This window comes from Lissotriton helveticus, chromosome 6 (assembly GCF_964261635.1).
Source record: "Lissotriton helveticus chromosome 6, aLisHel1.1, whole genome shotgun sequence".
NCBI classification, from domain to species: Eukaryota; Metazoa; Chordata; class Amphibia; order Caudata; family Salamandridae; genus Lissotriton; species Lissotriton helveticus.
In genome coordinates, this window is record NC_136067.1 from 1290061064 (window position 1) to 1290074619 (window position 13556).

The 13556-nt window shown below is 46.1% G+C and overlaps 1 protein-coding gene across 1 annotated transcript in view; it reads right to left on the reverse strand.

The window, feature by feature from the left end:
* FBLN7 (fibulin 7) overlaps positions 1 to 5936 on the reverse strand; it is an 877728-nt gene extending 871792 nt beyond the window's left edge. Inside the window, exon 1 of the mRNA XM_078649036.1 lies at positions 5465 to 5936. Coding sequence (XP_078505162.1) covers positions 5465 to 5539 — 75 coding nt within the window. The 5' untranslated portion in view covers positions 5540 to 5936. The remainder of the gene's footprint in view (positions 1 to 5464) is intronic.
* Positions 5937 to 13556: the final 7620 nt, after the last annotated feature.

Consider the following 13556-nt stretch of genomic DNA (forward strand, 5'->3'; position numbering starts at 1 on the left):
TCTCCATGCAGTTTCATGTGCCAGTGCCCAATGACATTCACCCTGCAAACTGTCATCTCCCACCTCGGAGTGTGCTGTCACCTTTGGACATCACCCATGATACACGTTCCTCGCTGCACTCCCCTTGACGCTGTCCCGCCGGGTTGAGAGGTCAGGATGACCCACAGTCTACGAGGTTATCGGCTGCCTGCCAAGATTGAATGGAAGACATGTAGCTACAGCACCCACTTTACAGTCCCTGGGGTGGGCCGGCCTTAGGGTGGTGCGATTGGTGCCACTGCACCGGCTGCTGACATTAGGGGGAGCCCGTGTTTTCAAGGAGAATATGGTTTTTAAATCACCTGCTGCCGCGCTCCTTGCCTCCAGCAATTTTCAGACAACAATAAAAATGTCAAGGTAACTCCTATGATTAACATTCTTCCTGAAGAGAGATCTGAGTTCTGTCTAGTGGAAGATGTGGCTCATCATAAAGTAGTACAGGAGGTTAAAATGCCTGCTGCAAAGCATGTGTATCATGCAGATCACAATGTGCATACAATGTACGTAGGTCAGTGCATTACTACTTCTGTCAAGAGCCCCTTTTGTTATTTGCCGTTTATACATTTAAATCCTAATATAGAACAGAGAGATGTAAACTACCATCACAGAGCTGCATGCATACTGCAACGTATAGATTGCAGCGTTACTATCCCCTCCCCCCATAGTCTTACATTACCCTAATGTTGCAAAAAGGGTTCACTTGGGTAGAAATCATTCCTTATCAGTAAAGCCAACCCACAACCATGGTGTTACTTTTTAATTCTGAATTTGTGATTCTCCAGACCAAACATTCTAACTGTACTGTCTACCAGTAGGTATGACCTATGACTCCTACACCTTGTAGCCCTCTGTCTGATGTAACATTTCCTAAATACCGATTTACACACTTTTGATTCATTGTCTCGGTGTAATGTGTATGTAATGTAAAGTGCTCTGACACCTTACACTGGCATGAGTGGCGCTATAAAACAAAAGAAATGCATGAGAGAGAGAGTGGCTATGGAGACTTGAGGGGCACTGTTAAAGGGTGGAAGTGGCGGAATCTGTGGAAAAGGAGGTCATGGGGGGGCACCAATAAACATTGTCGCAATAGGTGCCACCAGTGCTACAGTCAGGCCTGGAGTGCAGTGTAGTGACAAAGTGGAATCAAGTGTTGTGGTTCATTACCACATGGAAATGGTAGGCTGAGATATAACAGTTTGTCAGCTCCACTTTATTGCTAGTGCCTTGCTTTCTATTTGAGAGTGCCTTGTTTCTATGTCAGTGAGCACCTTGTGAGTGGGAAATGCAGTTGGCGACTATCCATCTATGTGTTTTTGGGGCCCATACCCCCAGCCCACTAGGACTTGCCCCAACTCTCTATTTGGTGTTCCATCTGCTGCTGACCAGCAACAGGGGTGTAGAGCCTTTGCGTTGACGTCTGTCATCAAACGAGGTTAATCATGAATGAACCTAGCAATGTCTGCTTCAGGAACGGAAATCCACAAGCCCTTTCTTGTGTGTTGAAAGCATGCAGATCCTGGCATTGGATGCACACATTGGTGGCTTGATAATTTACAGGCCTGCCAACTCACACGGTGCCACCGTGTGTCACATGATTTCAGATCTCTTCACACAGTCGCCCGGTAAGGAGCCAAAATCACATGGTGGCAGTGAACAGGAGCTGAAAGCCACTGTAAAGAGTGGATTTCCAGCTAGTTTTCAGGGGCAGTAAGCAGCCAATGTCCCTTAAACAATGTGAAAACACCCCAGGACAACAGTGACAGCCTCGATTACACTTTGTTATGGGTTTATTGGGGAGGGGTTGGGGGACTTGGTGAGGGGCAGATTACCTCTTAGAGAGCTCTCGGTACCAGGCCCGGTGCCCTGCAAAGCCCTGCACTCTCCTCACACAGTGAAGTTATTTTGTAAGTTGGCATGTATGCAGGGGCGGCTGGTGACATTTGAAAGTGGAGGGGGCGTAAACTAATTTGCATATTGCACCGCAGCGATCGAGCGCAGCGAGCGAGCCCGAACCACCTTGCATCCATCCATACATCATTCATGCATCCACCCATCTATCCACCCACCCACCCTGCATCCATACATCATTCATTCATGCATCCACCCATCCATCCATCATGCATCCACCCATCATGCATGCATGCAATCCATACATCATTCATACATCCACCCATACATCCACCCACCCGTCCATACATCATTCATTCATTCATGCACCCACCCATCCATCCATCCACCCATCCACCCATCATTGCATCCATACATCATTCATGCATCCATCCATCCATCCATCCATCATGCATCCACCCATCATGCATGCATCCATGCATCCATCCATCCATGCATCCATACATCATTCATGCATCCACCCATCCATCCACCCACCCACCCTGCATCCATACATCATTCATTCATGCATCCACCCATCCATCCATCATGCATCCACCCATCATGCATGCATCCATCCATACATCATTCATGCATCCATCCATACATCATTCATGCATCCACCCATCCATCCACCCACGCATCCTGCATCCATACATCATTAACACACTGTACTATCTCAAGTCATTTGTGCAAGCTAGTTTACTGAAACACCGAAAAACACACACACTTACCTTGCTGCCGGTCCCGCACACGTCACAGGCTCACAGCGCCCCTGGCCAATCCTGGCGCCAGGGGCACAGGTACCCTCTCGCCCGCAGCACACCCATTAGGGCTCCTGATGGGCATGCGCAACGCCGCCAAAACACAAGTGCGCATGCGTGGGCACGGGTAAAAATTCACCCTCCGTCCCCACGCATGCGTACTTGTGTTTGCCGTCCGTACAATCATGTCAATGAATCAACATGACGCCCGCCCGGCGGTCTGACGTCATGTTGATTCATTGACCGGATTGTCATGAGGGAGCTGCGGGCGGCGTCGGGCAGGGGGGCTACGCCTCCACGCCCCAATGGACGAACCGCGCCTGCATGTATGTCATTTATGACGTTCACGAAACCAACAATTCCTCATAAAACTCACTCCTGTCTGCAACAATGTGGGTATTGCATGGAGCTGTGTAGGCCGATAACTAAAAATAGTTGACTATTTTTACAGTACATGGAGGGTGGGGTGTTCAAACGTCCTTATACTACAAACATAGACGTATTATAGTAATATGCAAAAACACATATGGACAACAAACTACACACATAACAGACGCCCACACAAGACTAGAATACAAACACTGTAACACAGACATCATGGCTGCCAAGTGACCTTATATCCAGGGCGGGCCAGAGGAGTTATGAGACTCTGCAGCCACAGCTTCTGTCCAGTGGCGGCCGGCACGGATCCGGGGATAGGAGGTGAGGGGATGTAAAAAAGAAAAAGAAAAGCTTACCTCCTCGCTGTGTCTTTCCTCCGTCATCCCTCCATCATCTCTCCCGACCGGAATGGAACAGGAAGCACCCAGGCTCCCCCTGAGCCACTCACAATGTTGCAATGCAGCGCTGTGATTGGCCTGAGAGCTGGGGTTCGGTGCTCAGCCAGAGAATAGGTACTTGGGCATGTTCTCCACCCAGGCTGTAATGAAGCCGGGGTGCAGAACATGCAAAGTGTGACTGACTGTTTGGCCGGCCCCAGACGGCCGGCCAAACAGTCATGCGTACTTACAGTGTTCTACCACTCCTCCCACTGCTCCTCTGTCACCACAACAGCCTCGACTACGCCTACAGACCTGCCACAGCTGGAGTAAATAAAATAATAATAACCTCGAGTTATTATCATTTTATTTTTCCTTTATTTCACTGCTGTAAAGCAGTGGTCGATGCTCCTCCGCCTTAGCAGGGGAGCCCCCACTGCTTTTATCACATAATTATGGTTTTGCTGCATTTGCCACATAATTCATCATCTGCTGCATAATCTTCAGATTATAACAAGAAAAGTCCCTAGCTTAATAAAATCAAAAGATGCTAAAAATGTGGCTTCTTTTTCTCACGTAGTGGAAGGTTCTTCTCAAAGGTAGACTGATCTTCTTTCAAATGCTCATTTGTGTATTTGTTTTTTAAACTGGTACTAATTAGGTGAAATATTTCTCCAGACAGTATTACTATGTGTACAAATTATAAAATAATGAAGTACTACTACTAAAAAAAATGTGCCTGACTTTGCCACATTAACTGCCTGTTTTGCCGCATAGTTTAGGCAACCAGCCGCATAATGTGGTGCTCCCCTGCTGCGTAAATCACTGGTCCTGCCTGCACCATGATTGGCCCCTCAAAACTTCTAGCTTTTTAGCCGAAATTCTTATGCACACTAGGACCTGTGTTTTTCTCATTCCAAAAATGGGTTTACCTAATCCAGCATACAAATTGCTTTTTTAATAAAAGCGCAAATGGCAGAATTGGCTACTAGTGTCACACAGGACATGGTGCCACGTGGCATCCGAACTCTGTGACACACTTCAAGCATACGCCTTTACAAATGAAGCGATCCGTTTGTAGCTTTCATCTCACCTGACTGAGGCGGGGTTATCATGTTGCCTTTATGGAGTTAATGCTAAAGGATAACAGTACCACTGGCCATCGAAAATACGAAATGAACAATTTCCGCAAAATGATCGGATACAATGGGAAGAAAAACACTGCTAAAGGTAGCAAGCACTACATAACTGCGGAGAACGAGGTTGTTTTTTAAAACAATATGTGCATGTATGTCTATGTGTGTGCGTGTGTGGGTACGTCTTAGCATTACATGTTCTAATCACCAATTCAGCCTTTCATCTTTCTGAAGCCAATGCAGTATGTTCTATTTAGTTCAATGAAAATGGCATATATTAACATGATGATGCTAGGAGATATGCACTCGATGGTGACATATGTTGAGACATGAAGAGCATGATTTCGGTTAGAAGCTGGCACGGCTAACTCGAGGTTTCAACCTTCCAAGGTCGAAAAGCTAAGTACCGTGAAATTGATCATTGTCATTGTCAGAGCATCGAACCAGAAACTCGCTGGCACAAGGACAGCAAAGTTTCCACTTGAGTCTATAAACAAAACGATATCGTATAAAACGTCCGACAGAGCCCCGGCTGACCGGCCATAAATAGTTTCTGCTACATCAAGTTGCTGGTATCTGGATTTGGGGCATTTTATTAGTAAGTGTTCAAGAGCATCTACAGTTCAGGCGCAGAAAAAATATAAGGCAGGGGCTACTCGTTTACTGGGCGCCTAACACCTGTCTATTTCTAAACACACCGCATTTGGGAGGAAAGTTCACGCGGCACAGGGAGAGAACCGGTATTGACCACGATCACACGGGTTGGTGTAGTAGTGGAAAGGTACAATGAGAGCCAGGGTGCACAGTTTAAACCCTAGACTGCATCCCCCCTCCCCTGACAGCACAGCCGGCCGGGGCAGCGAGAGGCGCTGCTTACCTGAGCTGTCCGGGACTCCTGGCCGGCCGCGGCACAGATGAGCAGGAGCAGGCTGCACTGCCAGCCGGACACCATGGCTGCACTGTCCAGGGGTCTCCTTCCAGCTAAACTTCTTCCAGGCAAAGTCTTTCCTTCCACTGATGAGCTTTTCTTATTCAGTCCGTCCCCATTTCGTTCTGTTTGTGTAAAACAAAGTCTGTTCCCGAGAGTAGTGCCAGGGGTTTCGTCTCCCGCTGCGCACGAGACTCAGTAGCGCGCGCTGCCGCTGTGTGCGCGCGCCTCCGCCGCCACTGGTCTGTCTGAGGAGGGCTACTCTGAGCTCGCGCTGCCGCAGCTGTGTGCGCGCGCCTCCGCCGCCACTGGTCCTTCTGTCTCTGAGGGCTCTGATGCTCTGTGCGCGCGCCTTCGCTGCCACTGATCCGCCTGAGGAGGGCTCTGCTGCTGTTCTGACTGAGCTCGCGCCGGCGGCCGCTCTCTCACACCTCAGCAGTGAGCCGCTTCAAGTGGCTCCTGCCCCCCCCCCCTCCCACCTAGACCCTCAGCTAGAGGCAGCTGCGAGAAGCCCTCCCAGCTCTGGGCGTGAGACACTCACTGAGACTCCAACACCATTCTTGGGAAAGGCACGGCCATGCCAAAGACTACCCCCCGCCTTATGAAGAGAATAGAGTGCCCCCTTCCCCATTATTGCCTGGGAGTGGCGATGTACCATTTCTAAACATCCTGCATTCGCCGTAGTGTCCGAGAAGGTTGCCTTTCATATCGGATGCAAGTTGTAATGTTTCCTATGGGTACTCTACAGTAAGGGGTTTTCCTGTACATTTTCTGAGCGTTCCCAGGACTCTCTGGGTGAATCTGTGCACTGTGGGATGCCCACATGCGCGTGTCCCCTTCTTTCCATGCACTGTCCTCCTAGTGCCTATTATTTGCCATGTCTGAATAGTGTGATGTCTGTCTGAGTCCGACTCTACCGAGTTAGTGTTCCGAGCACTTTCGGAGTGTTCCCCGCACCACCACCTAAATGTTCCTGCGTATGCACTGCCTGCTTCCATGCAAACTTAGTGCTTCTGTGTTTCTATACTGGAAGCATGAACCTGCATCATATAAGGGTGCCCGTGCACCATCGGGATTTCCATAATCCATTAACAGTTTAATACCGAGTATTGAGTATTCGCAGGCGCCGCCTGCTCACGTGCGCTCTCGGAGTCCTCCTGTGCGAGGTCTGAGAGTTCCTGCGCACGGAGGGTATATGTACACCCAGTGTTCCCATACATTGGTTCCCGTGCTCTGTCGTGGTGTTCCGCTGCCTGTCTGAGGGTGCCTGTGCACTGAAGTGTCATGTACGCTGTCTGAGTGACCTCTCGCTCTCTGCGAGTTTTCACAGTACTGTCTGGAGATTCCTGTGTACTGAGTATCACAGCGCCTCTATGACCACCTGAGGGTTCACGTGCACCGATCGGGTGCTCATTTGTGCTGCCTGATTGCACCGATGAACTCGCCGGAGTGTTCCTCCACAATGGATAAGCCTTCCGTGAGTCCGTGACTGTGTTGTGCACTAAGTGGCTTATTTACAAGCCCCTTGCACCGCCAGTGCGTCACTTTTAATATGGGTACCTTTGTAAATAGGCTCCTAACTCCTGTGAACCAGTTGGTGGCTTAAGTGAACTGTTTTTTTCTGCACACTCTCTGAGTCTTATTGTGCATTCACTGAGTGTTCAGTGGCTGTCTGAGGGTTCCAGTGCCTTAAGCTTTCCTGTCCACTGACTATGTATGTGCATTGGCTGATAGCTTCTGTGCAATTAATAGTTTTGTGCACTCTCTTAGGGTTCCTGCGCACCTTCTAAGGATTACCGTGTGCTGTTGGAGTCTTCCCGTGCGCTCTGCGAGTGTTCCTGTACACTAAGTACAGCCGCGCACAGGGTAAGGTTGCCTGTGACTGTCTCAGGGGTCCTGTGCAGTTAGTTTTCCTGTGCACTCTCTCAGTGTTTCTGTGCACTTCCCGAGTATTCATTTGCTAGCTGAAGTGTCCTCGTGCAGTGTCTGATCCCTCCTCTGAACTGACTGAGTCTTCCAGTCCAATGTCAAGGGGTTCGTGTTCGGTGAGTATTTCTGTGCACTGATTGAGTGTCTTTGAGCACTGCCTGAGGCCCCATATGTTCCACCGCACGCTCTCACTATTCCCCTGCATTGTCCTAGTGTTCCTAAGCTTTGACGATTTTGCCATGACTGTCTAGGGGTGCCCCTGAACTTACATTTCTAGTTTACTCTCTGGGGGTTCCCGTGCAGTGAGATTTTCAGTGCACTGTTTGAGTATCTCCTCGCACTATCGCAGTGTTCCCCTGCACTTCCTGAGTGTTCGTGTGCGCTGAATGTTCTTGTGCACAGAGAGTGCTTCTTTGACCTGTCAGATTGTTCCCATGCACGCAACCTACTCAGTGTTTCCATGCACTGCCAGAGTACCCCTGTGCATCCTTATAAGTGTTTCCGTGATTGTTTGAGGGTTCGTGTCCACTGAGTTTTTCTGTGTTCGCTAAGGGGCTTATTTACCAGCTCCTCGCGCCGCAGCGGTGGCACTTTAATACGGGAAAAAGTGACATACCGACGGCGCAAAGTGAGTGTTCCTGGGCACTGGCTGAGTATTCAATGACTACCTATTGTTTGTTGTGTAATGGGTTTTCCTGTGCACTGAGTATTCACGTGCACTGTGTGAATCTTACTGTGCACTATCTGAGGATTTCTATGCATTGTTTGACTGTTGCCGTGCGGGGTCTGTGGGTTCCCGTACACGTTCTGAGCACTGCTGTGCACCCTTTGTCTATTCCCTTGACAAACCATGTTCTTCTGTATTAGGTTTCTCCATGCACTGCCCCGGGGCTCCCCATGCATGGTTTGGGTGTTCATGTGCACTGGGGGAATATATACATGATGGTCCCTGACTGTGCTCTGAGGTTTCCTGTTAACTTGATGAATAAACCCGTGCAGTTTCAGTGTTCCCAGCCTGGGGACCCTGTGCATTGAGTTTTTTTCTGTGCATAATCTGAGGTCTCCTGTGCACTTGCTGAGTATTTACATGACTGCCTGAGGGTTCATGTGCTCTGACTTAATTTTCCACCTGCTCTTATTATTTCCACTCCTAGGCTACTTGCTGTGTGCAGTAGCATAAGGTCTCTGGAGCCAGAGTGATGAGGCTCAATTAAGTTGCAGTTGTTGGTGATTTCCCCTTATCTGACGACTGCACAAAGAAGCTGGGGAAAATATTTCTTGAAGTGTTGTACGCCTATAACTATGCCCAGCCCATGAAGGAACCCTCTCAGGAGAAAGGTCTTCAGCACCTTGGCTGCTAGGCACTCGGTCTGGATCCTGCGGGCTAGCTGGCTTCCGTACCACTTAGTCTTGACTATCTATTTATAGCGGGTTCTTGGCACTATCTATGTGACAGTGGGTCTAGACGGGAGTGTGCTGCTGTCTGACCTATCTTGAGCTGCATGGTTCAGTGAGGGTAGGTATTTTGTTTAAACACAGGCTCAGGGGGGCGTGGCCAAGATGGCGGAGTGAACGGACGTGTTCCTCCTGAGCTCCCGTGTCCGCCTCGGCCTTGAGCCCTGAACCTACGCCTTTCTCCCCCCTGATCGGCCCGGAGGTCCGGGTACGGTCGGGAAAAGTGTAGGGGCACAGCTGAGAAACGTTCCGGTGCCCTCCCCGGCGGAGGTGTCGGGTGCAGCGGGCCCGATTGTTGGTGCCCGGGCTCCCGCGGCGGAACGACCCCGCCTGGAGACCTGGTTGGTTGCCGCTACCATAGACCCAGTGGCTGCTGCGGAAGGTCTGCGGCATAAGGTGTTGCCAAGAGAGGGACCGAGGATACCGGTGATCCAGGACCGCTATCGGCGGAGCGGCTCGAGGCCGATGTGACGGGCCCTGAATGCGCCCCCTGAGCTAATCGAGGCCGCGGCTGAGACAGTGCTGGAGGAAGAAGCAGGCCGGGTTCACTGAAGGCAGCACTAGTGCCACGTCCGGTACTGGCGAACACTCACGAGGAATGAATTATGGTGAGTGGTGGCCCACCTAATCATGCACTGTTCACTTGGTGCTATGCACCTTAGAGCAATATCAAAAATGTTTAACCACAATTAAATTTGTATGTGATGGTAATAATCACATTTATTAAACAGTTTTACAAAATGAGTCATAAATAATGCAACTGAATGTTATTGTGTCATCATAACAATTCTCAAGTGTATATGCAAATTAATTGTACAAGCATAATCATTATACATCATATTCATAACATTCTAATATTCAAATGATTGACGTGGAGCCCAATGCATTTCGGCACGCATACGGTGCCTTCATCAGGGGCAGTTCTAAAAGGAAGAAGAAGGAATGTATGTCAGTATCTACATATGCAGGGGGACATGGGGGTGTGTGTATGTTATCGATTTAATCGTACCTTCATGTTTGATTGCTGGAGACCTATTGAAGTTGATAGCCGATTCTACAACCAAAAAATTATGAATGGTAGGTAACGCTGTAATGTGCTCATAAGATAAAATAAATGAAGAACAATGATTTATAAACGTCGTACCTGGTGATCTGGTTGCCAGTAGCTGCAACAATAAATATTGCATATAAGTCGCTATTGTTGATAAATATAACAAAACTTGATAGCATCAAGTGCTCAGGGATAAAAATAATGGCCCTACCTTATCTTCGTTATGATGTCGATTCTACCCAGAAGTAAATAATAATAATAGTGAGGCACTAGGTAATTGCCAAATATACAATGAAAACGGTAACGGTGTAATGCGGGAAAGTAATAAACGATGGTCATTTACCTGACTCCAAAATACAAAACTCCTTTCACGTTAGTTGACTGCTGTTCTATCAGTAATCGTCCACCGGTCTGCCTGCAAACTCCATTAAAAAGTAGCGTGGTGCACATGGCAGTGTTGCCATGAAAATAAAGAACGGACTATGAAAATAACAAACCCAGAAAATGCCAAAAGAAATGCAAAGCGCTTGAGCGCCATCTTAAGAAGGTAAAAAAATATCGACGTACCACCAATATTAAGTGACTAATGACATATAAAGTCTATATGAGCATAATATCTGGCGCACCAAAGTTACGCCCGCGCTAAATAGCCTCCATATTATAGGCTCAGAAGCCCAAAATGAAATATCATGTTCGCATTAACCATAACTCATAGTGTTGTGGTCGAGATGCCCATATGCCTACAAACGATTGAACGAATCGGGTACTATTTTATATGATAAATAGTGTCCGTATATATGCACTAGGAACATGCTTATACCAACAGCTCATGATAGTATATATATGTGATAAGTGATGCATCCTGGGATATAGAGTACTTATACATTATGGTACCATTACGGAATGCTACCTATTCGTGCTGGTGACTGGAAAGAAGTGTTAACAACGGGTTCCTTATTCTAGAACATGTGCAGGTCCAACAAGGTCTAGACAATCACCAAAGGCTATTGCGTAGAGAAATTTTCTGGATTAAATATCTTGGCACTTTGATCCCTGCGGGACTGAATGACAAATATGATCTTTCATGTTATCTATAGGTCCAATTCCCATGATCTTGACATAGTGCATTCATTTTAGACGATCACACATAGTCCATAACATAGTCTGGTCAACCATAGACTAGCATACCTTTCATTACATGTACCCACAGGTTTGATTAATGTTGTTGTTGTACAGTACATTTCATTGCTTTATGTTGACTATGTTACATAACCAACCTATGTTTTTTTGTGATTCTATTAACATAACACTGTGTATATTATTGTCAATGAAGGACAAACTTATCTTTGATGTACTTTAATATCATCTTGTGTACTTAATTTTTGTTGTTGTTAGTTTAGGTATGATTTATATGGTTTCTACCTCATTGCACAAAACGTCACTCACGTTGTTAACACTTCTTTCCAGTCACCAGCACGAATAGGTAGCATTCCGTAATGGTACCATAATGTATAAGTACTCTATATCCCAGGATGCATCACTTATCACATATATATACTATCATGAGCTGTTGGTATAAGCATGTTCCTAGTGCATATATACGGACACTATTTATCATATAAAATAGTACCCGATTCGTTCAATCGTTTGTAGGCATATGGGCATCTCGACCACAACACTATGAGTTATGGTTAATGCGAACATGATATTTCATTTTGGGCTTCTGAGCCTATAATATGGAGGCTATTTAGCGCGGGCGTAACTTTGGTGCGCCAGATATTATGCTCATATAGACTTTATATGTCATTAGTCACTTAATATTGGTGGTACGTCGATATTTTTTTACCTTCTTAAGATGGCGCTCAAGCGCTTTGCATTTCTTTTGGCATTTTCTGGGTTTGTTATTTTCATAGTCCGTTCTTTATTTTCATGGCAACACTGCCATGTGCACCACGCTACTTTTTAATGGAGTTTGCAGGCAGACCGGTGGACGATTACTGATAGAACAGCAGTCAACTAACGTGAAAGGAGTTTTGTATTTTGGAGTCAGGTAAATGACCATCGTTTATTACTTTCCCGCATTACACCGTTACCGTTTTCATTGTATATTTGGCAATTACCTAGTGCCTCACTATTATTATTATTTACTTCTGGGTAGAATCGACATCATAACGAAGATAAGGTAGGGCCATTATTTTTATCCCTGAGCACTTGATGCTATCAAGTTTTGTTATATTTATCAACAATAGCGACTTATATGCAATATTTATTGTTGCAGCTACTGGCAACCAGATCACCAGGTACGACGTTTATAAATCATTGTTCTTCATTTATTTTATCTTATGAGCACATTACAGCGTTACCTACCATTCATAATTTTTTGGTTGTAGAATCGGCTATCAACTTCAATAGATCTCCAGCAATCAAACATGAAGGTACGATTAAATCGATAACATACACACACCCCCATGTCCCCCTGCATATGTAGATACTGACATACATTCCTTCTTCTTCCTTTTAGAACTGCCCCTGATGAAGGCACCGTATGCGTGCCGAAATGCATTGGGCTCCACGTCAATCATTTGAATATTAGAATGTTATGAATATGATGTATAATGATTATGCTTGTACAATTAATTTGCATATACACTTGAGAATTGTTATGATGACACAATAACATTCAGTTGCATTATTTATGACTCATTTTGTAAAACTGTTTAATAAATGTGATTATTACCATCACATACAAATTTAATTGTGGTTAAACATTTTTGATATTGCTCTAAGGTGCATAGCACCAAGTGAACAGTGCATGATTAGGTGGGCCACCACTCACCATAATTCATTCATTTAGCATCCAGGATTGACTCCCCTTAGTAATCATAGCACCGATTGAAGAACTTTTATAATTGATTATTAATTTGCCTAAATTGGAGTGCTCCCCACAACCCCCATTACCATTACTTTACCTAGTCACCAGTGAGGAGGCACCCACCATTTAACGAAGATGCAATTTGAAACCATTAGTGGTATGACGGACAACAGGGCCACTACGATGGCCTACACCAATGATCAGGCGGATCAAATTTATTCTTTAATAAAGGAAGTGAGAAACATGGATGCGCATGGGGGATCCATTAGCCAACAATTAAAACAACTAGAATACATCACCAGACGCCAACTTAATCAGAGAATGCATGCCTCCACGTTGATACAATATCATCGGGCAAAAAGGATACCCAGAGGTTTACGTTTATCTATCAAACCTATGCTTTTCCGATTTAATCTCAACTCAAAATTTATGGACAAGTGGTACAGCATACTTAACAAATGTTCACTAGATCTCATTTTACTGATAATTGAGGAGCTTTCTAAAACTATCCGAGAGCTAGAAGAAGAAATTTACACTTTGAAATCAGAACTCGAGGCCAGGATGGAGGCAGACACTTGGAAAATCAGTTTGGACAACATCAACATTAAACTGGATAAATACGAGAAAGAACTGCAAGAGGGTAAATTGCGGAAGTACAAACGTGACACTATAGATTATAAATTAAATGAAGTGTACACGTGGGCGGACATCTATGCTAAACGACAATTCATTCC